The 25,894-nt window shown below is 47.6% G+C and overlaps 2 protein-coding genes across 9 annotated transcripts in view; one reads left to right on the forward strand and one right to left on the reverse strand.

The window, feature by feature from the left end:
* The first annotated feature begins 122 nt into the window (after positions 1-122).
* LOC137426590 (protein-L-isoaspartate(D-aspartate) O-methyltransferase) lies at positions 123-12,587 on the forward strand. Of its 7 annotated transcripts, none has more exons than XM_068115253.2 (8): positions 123-212; positions 8,953-9,140; positions 9,210-9,332; positions 10,583-10,614; positions 10,977-11,081; positions 11,187-11,307; positions 11,675-11,760; positions 11,849-12,587. In XM_068115253.2, exons 2-8 carry the CDS (start codon positions 9,065-9,067, stop codon positions 12,014-12,016), a joined length of 711 nt encoding a protein of 236 aa, XP_067971354.2. In that variant the 5' UTR covers positions 123-212; positions 8,953-9,064; the 3' UTR covers positions 12,017-12,587. The 7 variants fall into 7 exon arrangements, with proteins under 7 accessions (XP_067971354.2, XP_078635400.1, XP_078635397.1 ...); XM_078779274.1 differs by having other exon boundaries at positions 9,228-9,332; XM_078779276.1 differs by adding an exon at positions 9,534-9,712 and having other exon boundaries at positions 137-212; positions 9,228-9,332; positions 10,977-11,307.
* Positions 12,588-16,658: 4,071 nt separating this feature from the next.
* The window catches only part of LRP11 (LDL receptor related protein 11), a 43,115-nt gene continuing 33,879 nt past the window's right edge, over positions 16,659-25,894 (reverse strand). For both annotated transcript variants that reach the window (XM_068115246.2, XM_068115245.2), the window contains exons 3-4: positions 21,949-22,089; positions 16,659-17,058 (exon numbers count right to left, since the gene is read on the reverse strand). In XM_068115246.2, the coding sequence (XP_067971347.2) occupies positions 17,021-17,058; positions 21,949-22,089 (179 nt within the window). In that variant the 3' untranslated portion in view covers positions 16,659-17,020. The remainder of the gene's footprint in view (positions 17,059-21,948; positions 22,090-25,894) is intronic.

The following is a 25,894-nucleotide window of genomic DNA, read 5'->3' on the forward strand; positions in this document are numbered from 1 at the left end:
TCAAAATATAATGTATAGAGGAATACACAAATATAACAAGCCTGTATAAATAATGTAGGGAATGTATAAGGGATTGAAATAAGGATGCAGGAACAAAGAAAAAAAATACCTAAATTAATTCGAGCTGCCTGTGTGTGATGACGTCACTACAGTGTAAAGGGACCGGTGGAGGGATAACCCCAACAGGATCTGAATTCCCATATTTTCAGAAGGTATGTTGTTTGTACCTACGTCACTACGACTACAAAAACGGCATTGTGGATTTAAACTGGAATCATCTTCCTTTATGTTCATTCGAAGTTCTTATTCCATCGAGTGTCCCTTCCTTCGTCGTCTTTCCGTTTCATCGGCATTTCTCAGATCTACGACAATTTACATACGCCTCGCTATCCGAAGTATTCATTTAATAAACAGGATTTCAGTGACACCGGGGATCTTAGTTTCCACAAACGTACCGACACAAACGCTACTCGAACGTACCTCTACCGCTTTGCGATCTACGTCACTCCGAACAGGGCAATCATGAAAGGTGTACAATGCAGGACGTCGACCAAATACCATGATGCCATGGATGTTTTCTTTCGACTTATTAAATCACTCATCTCTGCACTAACTGGATAGGAGGGGATGCTCGTTTTTTGAAGCCATCGTCCGCCATGTTTGTTCATCTATTACTATTACTTTTTAGTATTACTATTAGTGCATGCAGCTGGATCTAAAAGTACCGGAGCTAACATGCACACCTCACGCAAGACGCACACACACACAAAATCGATACACACACACACACACACACACACAAAATCCATACACACACACACACACAAAATCGATACACACACACACACACACACACACACACACACACACACATACAAAATCCATACACACACACAAAATCGATACACACACACACACAAAATCGATACACACACAAAATCGATACACACACAAGCGACACACACACACATCTCGTTTTTTCATTTCTGTTCCTTACAATTCTATCCCTCTCTTTCATTCATAGACACACACACACACACACACACACACACACAAAATCGATACACGCACACACACACACACAAAATCCATACACATACACACACAAAATCGATACACACACACAAGCGACACACACACACACACACACACACACACACACACACACACACACACACAATTAATTGTACAGTATCGGTTTCGGTTGTTCCTAAACTTAAATAATTTAAAGGATTGTTGTAAATGATGTTAATTTTACAACATCCCATATTCAACTTTATTTAAATTTTAAACCTCAAACATAGTTCCTCCACCTAAAGCAAGAACTTTAACCCGTAAGCAACTGACTAGTTTCCCGACTGCATGGATCATCAGCTGGGCACCGTTCTTCCTCGAGGTTTCGATCCTTTCAGCCCAGGACCTCTCCAAACGGCGGATCCACAACCTCGATCATGGATCCACATCAATAGATGGTACATCAGTAGATCCACAACCTCAGTTGCGTCCAGGCAGTCAGTCAACCCATCAATGCAACATCACTTATCCCAACTTTACTTGCAATAGGATTTAATGTGTTATTGTGGCGGACACGAAAGCCCACTGGCGTGGTGACATCATTCCGCGCACCAAGTGGGCGGCGGCGACTTCCGAGGGGTAGGCGTGGCCTGAGGATATACACAGGGCGCGCAGCCCGGAGCGCGCTAGTGTTACAGTGAGCTCCTGAAATAAAGACGCTTATAAGTTACCGCTTGTCCGCTTCCTCCTTGCTCGCAAGCAGCGCGCGTAACGCCGCGCTTTACTGGTGACCCTCGACGTTGGATCTGCCGGAGCGATCCTTCCACACACGGCGCCATTGCCATGGCCAACTTCATCAAACTTCCAGAATTTTGGGAGGCCCAGGCCGAAGTCTGGTTCGTCCAAGCCGAAGCCCAGTTTCAGCTACGGCGCCTCACCGGCGACGACACGCGCTACTGCCACGTCGTCGCCTCCCTCGGGCCCGGCACGGCCGCTCGAGTTGTGTCCGTCCTTCGCCACCCACCGGACGGCCACAAGTACGAGGCACTCAAGCGGCTACTCCTAGCCACGTTCGGCCTCACGGACGACGCACGGGCCGACTGCCTCCTGGATCTCCCCGAGCTCGGCGACACGCGCCCGTCGGTCCGAATGGACCATATGCTGTCACTGTTGGGCGACGAAGCCCCCGGTTCTCTATTCCGGGCGCTTTTCCGTCGCCAACTTCCAGCGCAGGTTCGCCTCGCGTTGGCCGGGACCGTGCTAACGGAACCCCGAGCATTGGCAGCCGAGGCGGACAGGTACTTTGCGGCCGTCACGGACCTCGAGGCTGATGCTGCTGATGATGCTGATCCACAGCATCAGCTTACACAGCATACGCAGCATGCTGATACGCACCTCGTGACCGCCGCCACGCCCCGCCCACCGCCGCGGCGAAAACCGCCACCGCGGGGAAACCCGCCAACTCCACCGGCCTGGCGGAGCCAGCCGCGCTCCTCCAGCTCCACCACCTGGTGCTGGTTCCACGCCAAGTTCGGCCACGAGGCTCGGCAGTGTCATCCGCCATGCTCCTTCAACAGGTCGGGAAACGCCCGGGCCGGCGCTCAATAGTGGCGATGAGCGCCGGCCGTTCGAGCAGCCTGCTGTTCATAACGGACACCTTATCCGGGCGCCGTTACCTGTGCGACACGGGAGCGCGGGTGAGTGTCGTTCCCGCCGGTACGTCAGACAAGCACGCCGCGGGGGGGGGGGGGGGGGCCGCGCTGCTTGCCGCGAACGGGACGCCCATCCGTACGTACGGAAAACGCTGCCTCTCTCTGCGGTTCGGAGGGCAGGTTTTCCGATGGACGTTTGTCACCGCCGACGTGCCCATGGCACTGCTTGGCGCGGACTTCCTGTGCGCTAATGGGCTCCTGGTCGACGTAAAGCGCAGACGTCTTGTCCAGGCCGAGACGTTCAGCTCGCTCGCTTGTGCGCTGCCCAGCTCGTCGAGCAGCTCAACGAGCGGCTTGCCGAACGGTTCGGTTCCGGCCACGTTGATCTGTACGCTTCCGGCAGCGGACGCATTCACCCGCCTCCTCGCCGGCTTCCCGGCCCTCACGTGGCCCACCTTCTCGGCGGGGGCCGTCAAGCACGGGGTGGCCCATCACATCCCCACCGTCGGGCCACCGGTCTACGCCCGGGCACGCCGCCTCGAGCCGACGAAGCTGGCGGTGGCAAAAGCGGCGTTCGCTACCCTGGAGCGACTCGGCATCGTTCGGCGCTCGGGCGTCGCCGCTGCACATCGTGCCGAAGCCCGGCGGGGGATGGCGACCGTGCGGGGACTATCGCCGTCTCAATGACGCCACCACTCCCGACCGCTACCCCGTCCCCCACATTCAGGACTTTTCCGCCCGTTTGGCGGGCATGTCCTTCTTCTCAAAGGTGGACCTCATACGCGGCTACCATCAGGTCCCCGTCAGGCCGGAGGACGTCCCGAAGACGGCGGTCATCACGCCATTCGGACTCTTCGAGTTCCTGCGGATGCCCTTCGGTCTGAAGAATGCGGCTCAGGCGTTCGAGCGACTGATGGACAGCGTCCTGCGCGACTTGGATTTTGTCTACGTCTACCTGGACGATATCCTCGTCGCCAGCGCGTCCCGCGAAGAGCACCTACGCCACCTCCGCACGCTCTTCGAACGCCTGGGCCAGCATGGCCTGATTGTGAACCCCGCAAAGTGCCGGTTCAGCGTCGCCGTAATCGATTTTCTGGGGCACCGTGTCACCAGGCACGGAGCCGTCCCCCTGCCGGCCAAGATGGAGGCGGTGAAGGGGTTTCTGCGCCCCCGCACGATCAGAGGGCTGCAGGAGTTCCTGGGCATGGTGAACTTTTACCATCGGTTCCTGCCCCGTATCGCCCAGCTCCTGCGCCCCCTGCACGAAGCTCTCCGAGGTAAGCCGGGCAAAGGCGACGTTACCTGGACCGAGCAGATGGACACGGCGTTCACAGGCGCGAAGCTCGCCTTGGCTAACGCCAGCATGCTCGCGCACCCGGCGCCCGATGCACCGATCGCCCTCACCACCGACGCCTCGGACTACGCAGTGGGCGCGGTGCACGAGCAATGGGTGCGTGGAGCTTGGCAACCGCTGGCGTTCTTTAGCCGGCAGCTTCGCCCGCCCGAACGCCGTTACAGTACCTTCGACCGCGAGTTGCTCGGGCTTCACTTGGCGGTCAGGCACTTCCGCCATCTGCTCGAGGGCCGTGCGTTCACGGCCTTCGTCGACCACAAGCCGCTGATCTTCGCGATGGGCAAGGTCACCGAGCCGTGGTCGGCCCGGCAGCAGCGTCACCTCTCGGCCGTGTCCGAGTACACGACGGACATCCGGCACGTCGCGGGGAAGGACAACCCGGTGGCAGATTGCCTTTCCCGGGCCATCGCCCACGCAGTCCACCTCGGCATCGACTATGCCCGGATGGCAGCGGACCAGGCCGCTGACCCCGACGTCCAGGCCTTGCGGACCGCCGTCACGGGCCTCCGCGTCACCGAGGTGCCGATCGACGGCGCGGGCGCGGCCCTCTTGTGCGACGTCTTCCTCAGGCGGCCTCGCCCCATCGTGCCCGCGGGCTGGCAGCGCCAGGTGTTTGACGCCATCCACGGCCTGTCCCACCCGGGCGCGAGGGCCTCCCAAAGGTTGATCGCCGACAAGTTCGTCTGGCATGGCCTCCGGAAGGCCGTCTGCGGCTGGGCCAGGACGTGCCTCGCGTGCCAGCGCGCCAAGGTGCACCGGCACACCCAGGCCCCGTTGGCCCCGTTCACGGTGCCGGAACGCCGGTTTGACCACGTCCACGTGGACCTGGTGGGACCTCTGCCCCCCTCGCGGGGTTTCACCCACGTCCTCACCATGGTGGACCGCACCACCCGGTGGCCGGAGGCCGTGCCCTTGGCGTCGACAACGGCGGCCGATGTCGCGCAGGCTTTCATCGCCACCTGGGTCGCCCGGTTCGGCGCCCCCTCAGACATCTCGTCCGACCGCGGCCCCCAGTTCACCTCGGAGCTCTGGGGGGCGGTCGCGCAGGGGCTCGGGGTCCGGCTGCACCGAACCACGGCCTACCACCCCCAGGCTAACGGCCTGTGTGAGCGATTTCACCGCTCATTGAAGGCCGCGCTCCGGGCCACCCTCTGCGACGGCGGCTGGGTCGACAGGCTCCCCTGGGTCCTGCTGGGCCTCCGGACGGCGCCCAAGGAGGACCTGCGCGCATCCGCGGCGGAGTTGGTCTTCGGGCAACCGCTGCGGGTGCCGGGCGAGTTCCTCCCCGACTCCACGGCACCATGGTCCGCGGCACAGCAGCGCTCCGCTCTGCAAGAGACCGCCCAGAGGTTCGCCCCGGTGCCAACGGCATGCCACGGGCCCCCACCGACGCACGTCGCCCTGGAGCTTCGCACGGCGGAGTACGTCTTCGTCCGCCACGATGCCCACCGGACACCACTGTGGCCCCCGTACGACGGGCCTTTCCGCGTGCTGGAGACTGGGGTGAAGCACTTCACCCTGGACATCGGTGGTACTCCTGACCGCGTTTCTGTAGACCGCCTCAAGCCGGCCCACCTCGACGTGGACCATCCACCGCCAGTGGCCCGACCCCCGCGTCGGGGCCGCCCCCCTGCGGGCAGACCCCCGGCACCGCCCAGCCCCACCGCCACGCCGCCCCCCGGTCCTGCACCCATCCCAGGGGCAGCCAGGGGCATCCCACCTGGCATCCCTGCACCCCGGACGCCGCCGATCGCCAGGGGGCGCTTCGGCCGGGTCATCCGTCTGCCCCGCAAACTGGCCCTCCAGGTGCGCGGGAATTCTGGGGGGGCGCGTGTGGCGGACACGAAAGCCCACTGGCGTGGCGACATCATTCCGCGCACCAAGTGGGCGGCGGCGACGCCCGAGGGGTAGGCGTGGCCTGAGGATATACACAGGGCGCGCAGCCCGGAGCGCGCTAGTGTTACAGTGAGCTCCTGAAATAAAGACGCTTATAAGTTACCGCTTGTCCACTTCCTCCTTGCTCGCAAGCAGCGCGCGTAACGCCGCGCTTTATTATCATATATTTATAACTTTCCTTACACACTCTATAATATGATAATATCATTAAATCATTCACATCTTACCTTAAACACATCAATCGACCAAACAGCATGACCACACCACCTACCTCTCGATCAAACTCTATTTCGAATGTTCAAACTGTCATTTATAACGGTTTTTGGCATGCTGCCGTATCCTAGCAACCACTGATTCCTAGCAACATTAATTTGTAGTATATTTAATTGTTATATTGTACTGTATTTTCATAAAGATCTCATGAATAATATTATATTGTACTGTACTTGTATTATATTGTACTGTAATATAATATTATATTGTACACTTAGAATGTTCAAACTGTCATTTATAACGGTTTTTGGCATGCTGCCGTATCCTAGCAACCACTCATTATTAGCAACATTAATTTGTAGTATATTTAATTTTTATATTGTACTGTATTTACATAAAGATCTCATGAATAATATTTTTAATATTAGTATTGTATTTTATCTATTTATCTATCTATCTTTATCTACACACACACACACACACACACACACACACAAAATCGATATACACACACACACAAAAGCGATACACACACACACAAAAGCGATACACACACACAAAAGCGATACACACACACACAAAAGCGATACACACACAAAATCGATACACACACAAACTCCATACACATACACACACACAAATTCAAGCGACACACACACAAATTCAAGCGACACACACACACACACACACAAAAGCGACACACACACACACACACACAAAATCGATACACACACACACAGAATCGATACACACACAAAATCGATACACACACACACACAAAATCGACACACACACACACACACAAAATCGACACACACAAAATCGACACACATAAAATCGACACACACACACACAAAATGGACGCACACACACACAATCGACACACATACAAAATCGACACACACACAAGTGACACACACACAAGCGACACACGAACACGCAACACACACACATACATGCGCCACACACACACGATACACACACAAAATCGACACACACACACACACAAAATCGATACACACACAAAATCGACACACACACACACAAAATCGACACACACACACAAACACACAAAATCGACACACACACACAAAATCGATACACATAAAATCGACACACACACACACACAAAATCGACACACACACAAAATCGACACACACACACAAAATCGACACACACACACATACGCACGCACACACACACACACACACACACACACACACACACACACACACACACGACAGCAAAGTACTCTTCCACAATGTTTATCTGTAAATGATATGTACGCGTTGATTTATGCGTTCTTAAACTCTACACTTAAGTGATTGTAGAAGCATAGCTAGAACAGCACTCAGTGGAGAGCACACCTCTGCCAAGTTGAACAGTTTATGTTTTGTATCCCACGATAGGCCGGATCTGGATTCGGACCTGAACCAAAATCGAATCGGCTTATCGCCGAACCAACTCCCCCACCTAGTTTTGGCCGAATCTGTCCACAACCTTTTTGAAATATCGTGCTCACAGACAAATAGATAGACATGGGGTGAAAAGACAATCTCTGTTGTCCACCATTGATGGTGGAGGTAATTACAAATTCCTTTCCAAACCATGTTTGGTTGCATATTTATCAGGCCTGCTCACCTGGTTCGTGAGAGACTTGGACCAAAAACGTTCTCAAGCCGACCCAACAACACAAAAACAAGAAATATGTCGTGCATAGCACGATACTCATGATGTCCCGAAAATAAGTTGTTGACCTTTGGCCTATGTTGACCTCAAAAATAATTGGTGGTTGAATTCAGGAACCTGATAGGTAAATCCTCTTCAAATTTCAAGTCGATCAGATTAAAAATGGCAATTTTAGAAATTTTGTCTATGTTGACCTTTTGACCTCAAGAATAATTGGTGGTTGAATCGGTTGACTTGATATGCAAATCCTGTTCAAATTTCAACTCAATCACATGAAAATTGAGGATTTTAGAAATTGCACCTAATGTTGACCTTTGGCCTATGTTGACCTTTTGACCTCAAAATCAATAGGCTTCTTGATTATGACCAACTCTACCATTTGGTGGAGTTTCGTGAAGCTTTGTTTGAAGTTGTGACTTGTATGTGACTGATATACAAACAGACAAAATAACGCACAAGATCAACCAATAAATTAATACAACTTCAAAAATCTTCGATTTCCACAAGTAATGATTGGGTGCATTAAAACAAGACCGGAAGTCTATCAGCGGCGTGGCCGGACTTGTGAAATATTATAAACCACAAACACACATGATTAGCTTTTTTAACAGTCGCTGATGCTGTTTGTTAAACATTAAACAAAGAAATTTGGAGGAATCCTGACATCCGTGAGGTAAGTTTTACTTACAAAACTGAGCGAAGATCTACTGTAAATCTATATACCCCACAAGGGTTGGGTACGTACCGTTTTGTTGGAAGAGCTGTAACGCCGATGCTTTCGATATTTGATGGTCATTTTAACAATCGGTTTCTTTGTTTCACACTGAATAAAAAACGTAAAGGTAGCATGGCGATTGTGATATATGACAGGTTCGACGATATCTTCGGCTTGAACGAAATTGGAATCAAAATGGCGGTGTGTGGAGATGCAGCCCCCGTACCGCCGTAATGACATCAGACGTAATCACATCACCCTGTCATGTGACCAGATTCTCAGCTCTTATTGGTATATGTTTGAGGGGACATAACATACATACATACATACAGACGGACAAACACTGTTCTAGACGGCTTTGCCCATTGGGCTACGCCGTAAAAATTAAGTGTGGTGTGTGTGTGTGTGTGTTTTTCAGAACCTTAAAAGGTTTACATGCGATCAGCATTGGGAGAAGAAGATTCCCAGAGATTGATGATTGATGCAGTATCGAAGGATGACGAGGAGCTGAAGCAAGCCATAGTCTCGTGATGTGTGGTCTTTTTGGCCACAGGTGGACCACGCACGGTGCAGGCAGCCAGAGACAGCTGGTGGAACAACTTCAAAGTGAGTAAATATCAATAGTTGCCGACAGGCTTGCTTGTTACTTTTAAATACAAGTTGAAACCTGAAAAGGTGTGTACCGAATGCTAGAACGTGGAATTCTGAAATCTGAACGAGTGCTATCCGCCATGCTGGCTACAGATCGTGCTCTCTACACCGACCGCAGCCCATACACCGATGCTCCACAGCCCATTGGTGAGAATGTTGCTCACCACCTCGGAATGATGGCGTGGTTGCTGTAAAACCAGTAACGAGTGGCTTTCGTGTCCACCTCACACAATTGCTTCACTGTGACAACTCACCGACGTTTCACGTCGTCTACCAAGCTCGTCGTCATCTTTCACTTAAAAATTATTGGCAAGGGTTACACTGGGTGGTTTGCCATTGTCTTCCCAGCAGAGGGTATAGGAATTGATGATTTGGCCTGGTTGTTGGCGATAGCTCGCCTACTCTTCACGAAGGGCACCGTGGAGATCTTTAACATCCACAAACGAACACTGGAAACCTGGTGGTGACTCGCTTGGGATTCTAGACTCCCGAGTTCGAATCCCGGTTGGCCGCTCAATTAACACAAGGTGGGTTGAATCAGCCTGTCATCCTTCCGAGGTCGGCGAACTGAGTACCAGTGTACTGGTAATAGGATAAGGGCACTGCATCAGGGATGCTATACCTGCCCTCCTGTGCTACATACGAAAGAATAAGAAACACCTACTTTAACGTCCATCGGAGGGACGGAACACACATTGATGAGTCGCCCTGTCGACTGATGAGTCGCCTGATGAGTCGCCCTGAGCCATCAGTCGAGATGAGCCATCAGTCAAGATGAGCCATCAGTCGAGATGAGCCATCAGCCAAGATGAGCCATCAGCCAAGATGAGCCATCAGTCGAGATGAGCCATCAGCCATCAGTCAAGATGAGCCATCAGTCAAGATGAGCCATCAGTCGAGATGAGCCATCAGTCGCCTGATGAGTCGCCCTGTCGCAATACGATCAATATCATATAAATACGAGTGTTGTGTGAAAGCAACAACAAACCGTGCTTCATACATAAGTACATAATAAATAGAAGCTTTATCAGTGTAGGCAAGCATCTGCTCGATATAAATTATTGTAACCTGCTGCTTCATATCAATTTAGGTTTATTTATTTATTTTATGAACACGTTTAGTTTATATGTAAATTTTCAGAGATTTTTATTTCACTGTTTACATTTGTAGAAATTACAATTTTCAAATGCTAGATATTGATTGATGGGTTGTTTTTTTTTTACAGACACATTTACGGTTTTCTTAACGTAAATTTTCATTTACGGACGCTTTCCGACGGTTCTGTGATTTTTCCCGGTGTACCGGCTTCGATGTCCGTCAGCACGCCAAATTTCAGCATTTTCAGCTTTTTTTTTTTTTTTTTTGATGCACTGAGGTTTTTTATTATTTAATTGCAGGACAAAAAGCTACAATCAGTGCTCCACACATGGTGAGCCTCTGTGAAGAACTTCACTACGTGCCGTCACCTGTTCCAAGTCACGTGGTTCACTTTATGCACATCACTCCGCCTGCATGCGTATTGTAACTGTTGCTGTGTACAGTATTGCATTGTTTCCACAACATTAGATTGATTGAGCTGACCAGATGATTAAAAAAAAAAAAATCAAACATTTGTCCCTTAAATTAGAAACTTTTCCCAGACAAAAAGTCAAATTCCTCATGATAGCCATCACATGGAGGGATCTGTGCCGTTGGAGTGCGGGATGAAGGGCGGAGTCGTTTCAGCTCACTCAATCAGCCCGAGTAACCTTGTGCAGGGAAAACAACATCTGTAAATGTCTCCACAACCAGCACGCATACGCGCTGGAGCTGCTTGCTGATCACCTGAGAGATGGTGCCTCCATTCTGGACGTTGGTTCCGGAAGTGGTTTCCTTACAGCCTGCTTTGCACGGATGGTAAGACACCCACTAGTATCTGAAATTGAATGGAATTCTGCAATTCACATGGTGCTTCCTCCTCTCTTTCACATATTGGCAGGTGGAGTCGTTCTTGTTATTCAGGTGGGGTCGACGGGACGGGTCGTAGGGGTAGAGCACGTATGGCGTTTGGCACGGCGATCTACGGAGAACGTCCGTCGGGATGACCCCAATCTCCTCGGCAATGGCTGCCTTCGCTTTGTTGGTGAGGCTGATGTGGGAAAGGTGAAATCACATTGTATGTTCCTCAGTGGATCGTCCACACCAACGTTGTGGTTACCTTTTTTGGTTCCGGTTTAAAAGTGCCTCGTGCAGCAACTCTGCTGCACTTAGACCAATGCAGAATTCAACTTTTGATCTAACAGCAGTGAGCATTGGCCTGTGTTTAATACTTGCTTTTTGGCCTTTTGCCTAATGCCCCATGGCCTGATACCTGCAGATAAGAGCCCATTGGCATAACGCCATCTGGTCTCCATCACACACGGCACAACAATAACACTTCATTTTTTTTTCCACCCTAATAATAAACTTTACAGGGCACATTTAAAAATGCTGTCTGTGTCTCAATCCAGTGGGTGATGGAGTTTTGGGATGGGCTGAAGGTGCACCATATGATGCTATACACGTCGGGGCTGCAGCCTGTAAAGTCCCACCCAAGGTAATCCAAGATTTCAAGGTTATTTTATATTTTCTCTCGTATAATGAAATATGCCGTGAAACAAACAAACAACTTTTGTCTCCTGCAGCTCGTGGAACAGTTGCGTAATGGAGGTCGACTACTGGTGCCCGTAGGACGCCCGGGCCGTGCACAGTGGCTTACCCAAGTGGACAAGAAGCCGGATGGCAGCGTGAGCAGCAGGAAGATGACCACGGTGACATTTGTCCCGCTCACAGAGAGTAGGCACTCGCAGTAAGCCGCAACGTCCATCGCCGTCATCAAATAAAACAGCTGATCGTGGATCTCATGAGCAAGTCCCTGTAATGACCAATTACGATGAGGAAGTACCAGTTTCATACCTCCATTTGATGAAAGAAAGGCTAAAAAGAAGAGAACCACCTTCGGAGGCCATTTTTCCCCACAGAGCAGGGGTTGACCTTTTTCGGGCACCTTGGTCCCCTTTTTGAAGCAATGTTTTACGGCCGGATGCCCTTCCTGCCACCAACCCTGTTAGTCGCCTCTTGCGACACACAAGGAATTACCAGTGAACTGGTACTCGATTTGCCGACCTCAGAAGGATGACAGGCTGAGTCAACCCCCCTGGTGTTAATTCAGCGATCGACTCGATTCAGGATTCAAACCCAGGATCCCAAGCCGGCACCCTAGCCGCGAAGCCAACACCAGGCTATTAAAGAAAGGCTAAGATGTAAACAAAACAGCAGTGTTTATATTTACAGATTACCATATTGCAGGTCTCCAAAGCACAAAGATCCTTACAGATTCAAACAGTGTGATGGTGCAAATAATTATTTTTGTTGTGCCCTGGAGTTCAATGTGTCATCTCTGTTTACGATCCGCGGGGTGCGATTCAGTGAACCAGTCAATGCACTACGGACGGTTGAGCTGGAACAACAAACAATATGAAGTGGTTTATACAATAAGGATGCAGCTGGTGCTGCAGAAAATACACAGTCTGACAAATTTGAACTCCGTTAAAATTCCCAAATAAAATCATTTTAAAAGTGAAAATGATTACCTTACCAACCGAAGGTGGATGGGTGTTATGTTTTCACTCCTGTCGGTTTGTTTGTGGACAAGATAATATAACACAAAAAGTTGTGGATGGATTTGGATGAAATTTTGGAGAGGTCGGGTGTGTGACGAGACCGGATCGATTAGGTTTTGGTGAAGAACCGGATCAGAGAATTTTTTTAAAGTGATTCTTCACCATTGGAGATCGGGCTAAAAACGATACATTGCAGGACATCTCAAAAAGTTATGGACGGATTTGGACGAAACTTGGGAGAGGTTGGTTTTGTGACGAGACCAGATCGATTCGTTTTTGGTGAAGATCTGAATATGGATTCGGAAACAATAATTATTGAATGTTGCAAATGATTCTTCACCATTGAGAGATCGGGCAAAAAGCGATATATACAACATAGTTAAAAAGGTTGTGAACAGGTTATGACAAAACTTGGTGGACGGGTTGGTTAGGCGACAAGAACAAGCCGATTTGATTTTGGTTCAGGTCTGAATCCAGATCCGGCCTATCAGTGGGATACAACACATAAACTGTTCACCCTGGCGGAGGGATGCCCTCCACCGAGTGCCCTGCTAGTTTGCATATGTAGTGAGAAATGCCAAATGACATTCCAGGTTTTATTTCACCATAGCTGGTACGATTTGCATACAATACGGAACATAAACTATGAAAGAAACCGAGTCGATAAAATCATCATTTGGTGTGCAGCACCATGTCTATGGGTTTGCATCATTGATGGGAGCATGGCTTCACCGGTGATGCGGTGCCCCCCTGTGGGTTAGAGCAGGAATTTGGCCAGTGTGCTGGCGTTAACTCGCCCACTCTTACATAACTTAAGGGGTGCAAGATGTCAAAATAAATAAATGTTGTCCAACTGACCAGGAAGCAAAACAATATAGAAACTAGAATAGAACCCTGGAGAGTGAATACTTCGAGCAGTCTGAACAGTTTACGTTTTGTAGCCTACCTATCGGCTGGATCTGCACCGGGACCGGAACCAAAATTGAACCGGCTTGTTATTGTCACCCACCCAAATCATCCACCAAGTTTTATTCGAATCTGTCCATAACATCGAGATACCCTGCTCCAAGACTGGCAAACACACACAGGGGTGAAAACATAACCTCTGTCCACATTCTGTGGTGGAGGCTACCATGACGACACTCAGTCGGCTCAACAGTTTACGTTTTGTATCCCACCGATAGGCCGGATCCGCGCCTTAACAAATATCTAATCAGCTTGTTCACGTCATCTACCCAACTCATCCACAAAGTTTTGTCATAATCCGTCCATAACTTTTTGATATATCCTGTTCACAGACAGACGGCCAGACAAACAAATAAGAGTGAATACATACACAACTTCCATCCACCTTCGGTGGCGGAGGCAAGTACAAAAATAAATTAAACAATCAAAGTTCACCATTCATACAGGTATGCAGAGGATTACCTGCAGGCCAATAACCCATAGACAGCAATTTTTACCCTCCTTAATGCAAACATGGCGAAATGGTCTATAGGAGTATATACTAGAACTGATTTCAGGAATCATCCAAACATATAAAGCTAGAGTGGTTTAAAAACAGAGGGCCTTCCCTTTTCAACTCCATGACATTAATGCGTAAATTTGACATATTGCAATGGATTATTTGGATCGATCTGAAGTATCGTCAGGCAGGATTACAAGAACGTGAACTCGAACTTGACGTTATAAAGGACACAATCAACAGGCATGAAGACCTAATGTAACATGTTAGTTAGGGTGGTGTAATAGACACTTGGTAAAACGGCAGAAACCCTGGAATTAATTTATTTATCTGCCTTTAAACCTCTTTAAACCTTTATTGAAATTGAATTATAAACTTGAACACTATAGAACAAATCGCCTTCATAATGCTTCCTAGGTGATCGATTGTCATGGGGTCCGCAAGGCTAATCCCCGCTCTAGCGAGGAAAATGGCCTTAAAACGATCATTCAATGCTTCCTAGAACCCCCAGTTTTGCAGTATTTGGATATGTTCTATAGGGTGGTGTAAGTAATCCGAGCTGTCCAGCGCAGTCCCTGGGAATTGGGTGTGGCATGCGAGAGGGTGCAGTAATGCAGTATCCGTGTGAAGAAGAGGCCGCCGATATGGCTACGAACAAATGTTGCAGATTGATGCTGCATTCTGTTGTGATCAGTAAAGCCTTCATCTCCTAAACTGAGACTACATCTTACATCTTGTGGTGTACAAGACTGCTTCAGTAGCGCTAAACTTCTGGATTTAAAAAAAAACGATCTTCAAAATCATAATTTTATTGAGATTGAAGTACGTATATACTTGAACACTGAATGCGGTATCGTGTTCTATGAACTCTGTAGTTGTATTTGCAACTTTCCATGCATGTAAATACTAGTCATGTTCAACAAGACAAGCAGGCTGTCAAGATTTCATTCAAATGGTGCAGGTGAGCATTGAGAGGGTAAGAAGAAAAGGGTTTCTGGTGAAACTTGTGGACGTTTGAGGAGCGGGGAATGGCGGAGATGACAGGACATGAGAATCGAGATCTGGATTGAGCTGGACAAAGACAGCAAGGCTACCAACGTACCTGTGCTAGTAAGAAGAACCTGAGGATCAACCTCCCATCATGGGATTATCGACCTTCGATGGTTCCTTTCCATAAGGTTTATTAAGTATATAAACATATTTCTGTTGAAGCCAAACATGTAGACAAACTGACATGGCTTTTACCGACAGTTCGAGAAGGACATGTTAATTTCCTTTAGGCAAGATGTTTCCAGAAGCTTAGGATCAAATTATTCATACTACTGCCTTCAGCCAGATTTGAACCCACAACATCTGGGATACCAGTCCTGTGTCCACACCTTGAAGCTTTTAAAAATAAACTTGAGACATTGGAATGAGTGGGCAGATTAGTTGTGGGTGGGGGCAAAAAAATGTCGGGCGGGAGAGGTAGTAAAGGAAAGGGAGTTCCATATGGGAAAGAGCGCAGATAGGGTTAAAATTAACAAGGAGCTGATAAGTCCCCTGCCTTTTGGGTGGTTTGAGGAATAGATCTGTGTAATATTAAAGCTAAATCTTGAACGGTTTTTGAAATATCAGGTACACAAGCCAAGTTACCGGAGATGGTTGCCATGGCAACAAAATTCAGCCAACCACCGCCGTCATCCAATCGGGTCGAGATAAATGTCATGTGGAATACGTATCTGCAATAGAAAAGCTAAATGTTCAACGGTTTTTGAAATATCGTGCACACAAAAGTGCATGGACGGACGATCGATCGCTCGGTTGGATGGAGCTCATTTTAATGTCCCCCATTTAATGTCATTTTAATTTTAATGTTTAAACTTTAATTTTTAATGCTAGAAAAGTGGGTTTTCAACACTATCACAAGTGCAAAAAGTGGTTTTTCCACACTAATACAAGTGCAAAAGTGGTTTCCTGCACCAACACAAGTGCGAAAAGTGGTTTTTCAACACTAACACAAGTGCGAAAAGTAGTTTTTCAACACTATCACAAGTGCAAAAAGTAGTTTTTAAATTAATATTAATTAAAGTAATAAAAAAATTAAAAATTAAAAATTAAATTAAAAAATTAAAAAAAATTAAAGTAATAAAAAATTTAAAAAAAAAAGAGAAATTAAAGGTGGATAAAAACAGAAAATAAGTTGCAAGAGGACAGGGACGGAAGTCAAAATCTCAGAAATTTTTGTAATACTGCATATATATATGAATGACAAAGCAGTTATGTCATTGCAATTTGGAGATTTAAAGTTTTAAAACAAACTGCAACACAAAGGACTTTATGCGAGACAAGGCTGTATTATTGGCAAGAAAAACAATGCAGGCCCTCACACGTCATCTTGGACCCGAAGTCCACTTTATAAAAGAAAAAAACGTTTACATTTTTGAGTACATTGTTCAACAGCACTGGCGCTTTGATTTATTCGCTGAACAATTCCTTCAACAACAACAGAGCCAACGCATGCAAATAAATATTTAGTTCGGACACCCTGAAACCCAAAGAAGGCATACCCTCGAGAGTGTATAAATAAATGGAGAATGCAAGCCCGAGCCCGAGCCCATCACCAGCGTACGCGCTATCTTATTGACATATTCCAATGCAAACACACAACCGAGAGCCACCGAGCTCGACAAAAGCAAACACCTGCTCACTGCGTCACAAGTCCGTGGTTGTGGACGCCGTCTTGGGGGTTACATATAGGCAGCACTGTGCCTGCTTGCCTGCCCGCCTGAGCACAAGGGAAAAAGAAAAAGCATGAGCCTTGTTCAAAATCTGCCGGATCATTGCCGGCTGACATCTTAGAATTTAATTTCACATGCAGGACAGCGATTCCCAGGTGCCAAGAATGAGCTTCAACACCTGCACAAACCTCGCGTTTTGACTCCATCTATATATACTAGGGCATGCCCGTACTATATATATGCCCGTACTATATATCTATCTAAAATTATATCCCCCCCCTCTATTTACATGAAATGGTTTGGTCCATTCGCAACGCCAAAGCGAACGGCGAACGGCTTGCGAGTACAGTGACAATCCCCCCCCTCTATTTACATGAATGGTTTGGTCCATTCGCAACGACCACAGAACCCCCCCCTCTATTTACATGAAATGGTTCGGTCCAAAGCGAACGGCTTCCGGAGTTTGGTAAAGGAATCGCCATCGCGTACACAAACGCGCAGGAAAGCGAATGAATCGCAAATTCGTTTTTATTAGTTTTAAAACATCGTTTAACGCCAACATAGCGCCAACATAGTTTGCAAACGTGAAATAAATGAATACGCTCTCAAATGTGCCATCCGAGGCAGAGTGTGTCCGCCACGTTCGGCACACGCGCTAGTTCGCTGCTCTCTGATTGGTTGAAGCGTTTTTTGGACATATCTCGGTAAGTAATTGTCCGATTAATATGAAACCTTGAAAAGGCACATCCTCGGGTCCCCAGCAATATACCTGGCAAGTTTCAAGTATATCGGACCCGTGGTTGTCGAGAAACAGCGGTCACAGACAAACAAACACACAGACAGACACACACACACACAGAGATTACTGGAATTATAGATAGATATATATACACACAACAATATCACCGAGATTGACCATTCCTGTTTGGGTTACAGTTAACAAATTATAAAAAGGTGCACGTGAATGAATGAATGAATGAATGAATGATCGTTTTAAGGCCATTTTCCCCGCTAGAGCGGGGGTTAGCCTTGCGGGCCCCATGACAATCATGGTTTCCTGTTTGAGGCAATGTTTTTATGGCCGGATGCCCTTCCTGACGCCAACCCATGGTCGCCTCTTACGATGCGCAGGGATACGGTGTACCTATTCTAAACCGGGGTACACACCGTGATCATTCATCCCAGCAAGCTGGTACTCGATTTGCCGACCTCGGAAGGATGACAGGCTGAGTCAACCCCCCTGGTGTTAATTCAGCGATCGACCGGGATTCGAACCCAGGATCCTAGGATCCCAAGCCGGCACCCTAACCGCTAAACCAACACCAGGCACGTGAGGCCAATTCTTTTTTAAATGGAGCCTCCTGACTCGTGCAAATAAACCGAAAGCCGTACGCACTCTGTGTACACCCACTAGCTACGCAAACAATCCCAGCTGTTGCCTCTGCCATGATGGGTTTTTACGATCGACGCTTGGCTTTGTCGAAGTCGCATACGATGACGGGTCAAATAATGAAATTTTTTACTTTGCTATCACAATTTACAGTCAGACAGATATGAAATCGGGTCCATGGTGTACGGTCATGCGTCAACGTTCGGCGTTTCGGATGTACAACGATCAGCCGAGAGCAAATACATCAAGGAACTATTCACAGCAATAAAAACGAATGCAGACAGACAGACGCACGTCCACGTGTGAATGTAAAACATGCTTCGAATGGTAAAAGGTGAAGACATTGCTAATGATCCGAAAAATAAATATAAAAATATGACATTTTCCCTATCGGCAGTGACGTCACTAAGGTAGGCAAAATATGCAAACAAACAGACTTGCTGTAACTTACCAAAATATGCAAACTTACATCCATGGTTTCATACCCTTAAACTGTCCAGGCATGTTGCAGAAGGTTGAAAATAAATAACAACAACTAAGCCCCTCCCCCTCTTCACTGCATTGCCCAACATTCATTATATTCACACTTGCACTCTCCACCTGCAAAATTACCTACCACCTCTCTACCTCACCTAATTTGAAAGTGACAACCATTGTAATTTTGTTGCAATTTGTAACAATTGTAACAATAATTTGTAACAATAATTGCAATTTCGTTGAAGCCGGGCACAAACGATATCCGCCAACGGTGTTTCAACCCTTTGCATTCAGTACCCGATGAAGGATGAGCCAACAAGACAAGTCTGCATCCGACAAAGAGGCATTTCCATTGTAGGTGGATGCGCACGCACACGCACACACACCGTTTCGAAAGAGTCTGTCGACTTTTACAAAGTGATTACTACAATAAAGACGAACATAAATACATTTCGGGTGCATTTATGTACATCCCCTGATGGATGCAGTGCACACAGTTCGAAAATGTTCCATGACAAAAGGTATCAAGTGCAGTCAATTGGCTGCATGATAGAGACTATTCTCCTTCACTCTCTGACATTGCACAGACGTAACATTTAAACATTTTACAGAACAACATCTTCAAATTACAAACTCATTAGTGGACTACGAGGGTGTGCTGAAAAGTAATACATCCTATTATTTTTCTCCAAAACAGGTGGAGATATTCGAATGAAACAAAGCACAGTCCGCACATTAGTTCTTCCTGCCATTGTGTGTGAAGTTTCGTGATTCTGATACCATTTGTGTTAGTGCTACAGATAAGTCAAGATTGCAAATGGCAGCACGACATTGACAGTGCTGTGACACGTGACACACTGGATATGAGAGTTGGGATGACTGACTGGAGAAGAGATGACTGAGGATGAGAGTTGGGATGACTGACTGGAGATATGACTGGGGGTGAGAGATAAGATGAATGGAGATGAGATGACTGATGGTTGAAAGTTGGTATGACTGACTGGAGATGAGATGACTTTAGATGAGATGACTGTGGATGAGATGACTGTGGATGAGATGACTGTGGATGAGATGACTGTGGCTGAGATGACTGTGGCTGAGATGACTGTGGCTGAGATGACTGTGGCTGAGATGACTGTGGCTGAGATGACTGTGGCTGAGATGACTGTGGCTGAGATGACTGTGGCTGAGATGACTGTGGCTGAGATGACTGCGGCTGAGATGACTGCGGCTGAGATGACTGCGGCTGAGATGACTGCGGCTGAGATGACTGCGGCTGAGATGACTGCGGCTGAGATGACTGCGGCTGAGATGACTGCGGCTGAGATGACTGCGGCTGAGATGACTGCGGCTGAGATGACTGCGGCTGAGATGACTGCGGCTGAGATGACTGCGGCTGAGATGACTGCGGCTGAGATGACTGCGGCTGAGATGACTGCGGCTGAGATGACTGCGGCTGAGATGACTGCGGCTGAGATGACTGCGGCTGAGATGACTGTGGCTGAGATGACTGTGGCTGAGATGACTGTGGCTGAGATGACTGTGGCTGAGATGACTGTGGCTGAGATGACTGTGGCTGAGATGACTGTGGCTGAGATGACTGTGGCTGAGATGACTGTGGCTGAGATGACTGTGGCTGAGATGACTGTGGATGAGATGACTGTGGCTGAGATGACTGTGGCTGAGATGACTGGGGATGAGATGACTGGGGATGAGATGACTGGGGATGAGAGTTGGGACGACTGACTGGAGATGAGATGACTGGAGTGGGAGTTGGGCCGATTGACTGGACATATGACTGAGGATAAGAGTTGGGATGAATGGCTGGAGATGAGAGTTGGGACAACTGACTAGAGATGAGATGGCTGGAGATGAGATGACTGGGAATCAGGTGACTGGAGATGAAAGTTGGGTGCACCATGACGATCCTGAGAGTAAGAGTATCAATAGAGTACTATCACAAAGGATCACACCAGCCACGATGTGGCTCTGTCACATTTTCCTCTCTTCCCCAAACTTAACACTTTCATGGAGAACATTATTCTTTCGACGCTGATGTCAAGACCGCTATGGAGCGCTGCTTAAGTCAGCAGGATGCGCAGTTCTATTGCAAAACAACTGTGGTGACTATGTTGAGGAATAAACATGCACCAGGTGGTAGAATAAAGAGTGAATAAAGGTATATGTCTTTGTTTCATTCGAATATCTTTACCTGTTTAGGAGAAAAATTAATAGGAGGCATTACCTTTCAGCACAGTGGTATAATTAAATAAAGCAACGGCCGAAGAATGTCAAGTTTCATCCAATGTCACCTGGTATTGACACCATGACACACAATTACCTGTTAACTTAGCAAGAGTTCACAAAACAATCACTACCTTTTAAAAGAATAACCTGAGTTAAACCATCAGTAGTCACTACAAATAAATTAATTAAAATTAAAAAACTGGATTCACAATCAGCAGATTACAACCCTCGGGTCTATGACCCTCAAGACTAATCTTCATATGGCTGGAGGGAAGTTTGACGCACGTTTAAAGGTGAATAAATTGTCAAAGCAACATTTCACAACCAACTTCTAAATATGTCCACTAACAAGTAAACCGATTTTTATCTTCAGCAAAGCTAAAAACCAACACTGAAATAAAATTCCCAACCAAAAAATACATGTAAAAACATGTTTGTTCAAAAAAAACCCCCATGCTCATTATCGTAAGGTCGACAACTATTTTTAAAGGTAGAATCATGACTGTTGCCAATTTATTTGGTGAAATGCAATAAACCAAATTTGATTGCTGATAGAAATGTGGTTGTTCATGAATAATTTTAACGACTGATAACTTTTCTGCGTATCAGGAAACGACGGGACCCACAGTTTTGAACCATGCTGATCAAAACATAACGTTCATTGGATCTTGAGGACAGCCGAACAACGCCTGGCACCGAATCATGCTGCTAGCATAAAGCTGGTCCCCGATCCCACAGATGGGGATGACGAGGTGGGGGGGGGGTGTCGGGGGGTTTGGGGAAGAACCACGTGGAAGGAACAGGCACCATCACAGATACATGCCATTGATGAGGTAATCCGACTCATCCGATGTTAGAGGGCGAGTGCGTTTCAGGCGGCGGTTGACGGAAACAAGGCGGCAGGCGAGCACAGCAGCTAACATGACTGTGATGGTCAGGCCCAACGCTAAGGGCAGCACCACACCTGTGTGGAAGGCAGAAAAAAAAGAAAAAGAGATGGAAGGTAGATTGGCAATATCTCCACAGGGTGTTAACATGGAACACTACCCAACAGGGGCGGGTGCACAATGATCACGTGGATTTCTTAGGTATACAATGATCAACACCACATCTAAAAATAACTGAGTTTAATTGGAAAGATTTGATAGAAGGTAATTTTGATCGAAGAAATTGGATTTCTTCTATCAAAACCACTGCTGGACAGTTTGTCGAGTCTACAAGTTACCTTCAACAAACAAACTAAATGAAACAAACAAAAAAATGCACAATCAAGGAAGAAAACTCATTGACCTCAATGTAAAACAATGAATAAACAATAAGAAAATAAATAGTGATTCAATATATTATTTGAAAAAAAAAACAGACTCCATTTGGAACCCTTGTGTTTTTCAGTAAATTGGATGTTTTTCTCCTGCAAGGAAAAGTTATGTTTTTTAGCTGTGACGAGCAGCTCTATGAGGACCGCGTTGTTGTTCTTGTTGTTGGGGTGCCTTTTTGAATAGCGCATGCGCATGCACTCAGACGTGCGTTGGTATGAGGTAAGAACATCGCGGACTAAAATCACGATTTGTTTAAAGAAACCAGAATAAATTTAGCAACAAAGACAACATGAATGTTTTCATATCAATCTCGTTTCACAGAACTTGACACAAATTAGGTGTAATTATTGAATAGCGCATGCGCATACATTCGGACGCAAACACTCGGACGTGCGTTGGTATGAGGTAAGAAAATCGCGGACGAAAATCGCGATTTATTTGAAGAAACCAGAATAAATTTAGCTGAAAGACAAAAAGACGCAAGTGCATGTACATAATTTAATGACTGGTCGAATTTGGTAGCACATATTGCAACGGATATCCTCATGATTCAACACGTAGCAGCTGGTGACCAAACCGTGGTCATTTTTTTTTTTTTTTTGTATACATAATCGAGGCTCATGAAAGAGCTAACATTTATCACACAAAAAATCAAACAGACAAACAAACAAACAAAGTATATAAAAAGGGGAGCAGTAGACAAGATGGGGAGAGAAGGGGAAGCACATAAACACAACATTTGAGAGCAGGAACATAGGGAATGTGTGGGAGGGAGAGGGCTTGGGGGAGGCGGCGTGGGAAGGGGGAGGGGGGTGGGAGAAGTATAAAACACAAGGACACCAAGGACTTCCAGGAAAGAAGTTGGTATTTCAAAAAAGTGGATTTGGGGTGAAATTAGCGGGGGTAGAAAAGATCAAGGATTTGGATGGGGGAAGATAAGAGATGGTGGTGAACAGCTGTTTTAAAGACCTGGAGGGAGGAGTGGGACTGAAGAGAGTGACCAAGTTTGTTCCAGAGGCGGGAGAAAAGAGGAATGAAGGAGTGAAGGTGAGCAGAGAGTCTTGATTTTGGCAGTTTAACCATAAGAGGGTTGCAGGCAGATCTTGTGCGACCTGTAGGAATATTTGGGGGACAGAGCCCAGAGAGAGCAGGAGGAGAAAGGCCGGAGAGGAGTCGGTAGAAGACAGAAAGACCACCAACCTGCCTGCGGTGAGTAAGTGAAAGGCCCTCGGAGGTAGCTTCATCACGGGAGATTCCAACGATTCTGAACGCTTTAGTTTCAACAGCGTGAAGACGAGCTAGGTGTGAGGCAGGAGCACCAGCCCAGAGTGGAGAGCAGTATTCCATTGAGCTGCGGATGAAAGCCTTGTATGTGGTGAGGAGCTCAGGTGTGCCAAGGAAGGACTTCGCATGACGGAGGATGCCCAGTCGGCGACTGGCTTTGGAGGCCAGATTTGAAATGTGGTTTTCCCAGGAAAGATCGTGGCAGATAGTGAGACCCAAAAGCTTGAGTGACAGAACTTCTTGGAGAGGATTATTCAGAAAGTGGATGGGAGGGTTGTCCAGTCGGTCTTTTCGGAGAGACATCGTAAGAGTGTGAGATTTGTCAGGATTGAAAGACATGTTCCACTTGTTTGCCCAGTCTGATTTTGTCCAGGTCTACAGAGAGTGAGGAGGCTGCAGACTGCCGATCTGAGGGATAAGGAATGGAGCGGCAGAGAGTGGAGTCATCAGCAAAGAGATAGAGAGGATTTTCAAGAGAGTCGGAGAGATCATTGATGAAGACCAGAAAAAGCACAGGGCCCAGAACACTGCCTTGGGGAACTCCAGCCTGAACAGGAAGAGGAGATGAGAGAATCCCATTCAGGGCCACACGTTGACTACGACTAGAGAGGAAGTCCGCCAGCCATGCATGGAGATTTCCATGGATACCAAAGGAGGAGAGTTTGCTGAGCAGAGCGGGGTGCCAAACCATATCGAAGGCACGTGGATGTGTCGAGGGAGGCAGCTCCAATTTTCTGTTTGGCATCGAGGACCTCCATCCATTGTTGAGACAGCAGAAGCAGCATGTCCAGAGTAGAGTGACCTGGTCTGAAACCAAATTGATGATCATAAATCAAGCCATTGGAGAAGAGGAAAGATTTCATATCCAAAGCAATGATGGATTCCATGACTTTGCTGATAATTGGGAGAAGGCTGATTGGTCTGTAGTTGCAAGGATCTGTTTTTGCACCTTTTTTGTGTAAAGCGGTGATGTTGGCAGATTTCCAAGCAGATGACAGATGACCTTGAGCAAAAGAGAGGGTGAAGAGAACAGAGAGAGGGAGTGAAAGAGCGGAAGAACAGGATTTTAGGACCCGTGGGCTGATGCCGTCAGGTCCAGTTGCAGAATCAGAGTCGAGGATTGACAGAAACTTTTCCACCTTGTCAGGAGGAAAGGACACAGAGTCCAGGAGCAGCTGGGTACTACTGTGTACGGTGGGTACAGAGAGGAATGGGTTTGGGACACAAGATTTAGAGGCAAACACAGAGTTGAGGCATTCAGTTTTTTCACGTCCGGAATCAGCTGTGTAGCCGTTCGAGGTAAGGGAGGGGATGGAGGGGGAACAAACACCAGAAACAGATTTGACCAGACACCACCAGGATTTGGAAGAGGGAGACAGATAAGAGAATTCGGTCTTGAGAATGGAGAGATATTGTTTCCTGGCTCTCCTGAGGGTGGACATACACTTGTTTCGGGATTTGTGAAAGGAAATGAGATTTCCTTCCGTTGGATTTGTTTTCCAGGAGACGAAGGCAAGTTGTTTCTGGGCAACAGCCTCACCACAAGATTCTGTGTACCATGGACGGGAGGAAGGGTATGACAACTGAAGACGAGATGGGATAAATCTGTGCATGAGAGAGAGCAATTTACTTTGGAAGAATTCCCAGGATGAGTTGATGTCAGAGGCGGTAGAGATGGGAGACCAGTCCAGATGATTGATGGCTGCCTGAAGACCGTGCCAATTGGCCTGAGTGAAATGCCAGACTCGTCGACGCTGAGGAGGCTCCCTGAGAATGGTCAGAGAGATGTCCACTTTAACAAGCACATGATCAGATGTGCCGATTGGAGCAGAAGAAGAGCAGCAGTCATTTTCAGGGAAGTTAGTCATAACCAAGTCCAGAAGAGAAGATGATCCGTTGACTGAGATCCAGGTCGGGAAATTGACAGATTGTGTCAGTCCCAGTGAGTCGCAGAAGTCCTTTGCTGAGGAGCCATGGCTGGTGAGAGGTACCCACACGCAGCCAAATGGCATGGTGACAATTGAAATCACCACATATGAGGAAGAGAGAGTTGGGATGAGTAGATAGAAGTTGGTCCATATTATCAGACAGCGAGATGTAGATGGAGTCATCACTGTTTGGTGGACGGTACAACACACATATGAACAAGAGGTGGGAGCGATGGGG

This window comes from Myxine glutinosa, chromosome 5, assembly GCF_964187855.1.
Source record: "Myxine glutinosa chromosome 5, kmMyxGlut1.1, whole genome shotgun sequence".
Lineage (NCBI taxonomy): Eukaryota > Metazoa > Chordata > Myxini > Myxiniformes > Myxinidae > Myxine > Myxine glutinosa.

Bases quoted from the DNA above. Each gene is read 5' to 3' on its own strand.
- LOC137426590 (XM_078779271.1), top strand. From the start codon at position 9,065: ATGTGTGGTCTTTTTGGCCACAGGTGGACCACGCACGGTGCAGGCAGC. The intron at 9,141-9,209 runs GTGAGTAAATAT...AAACCTGAAAAG, and splicing joins GCTGGTGGAACAACTTCAAA to GTGTGTACCGAATGCTAGAA. The intron at 10,615-10,976 runs GTGAGCCTCTGT...CTCCACAACCAG, and splicing joins CAATCAGTGCTCCACACATG to CACGCATACGCGCTGGAGCT.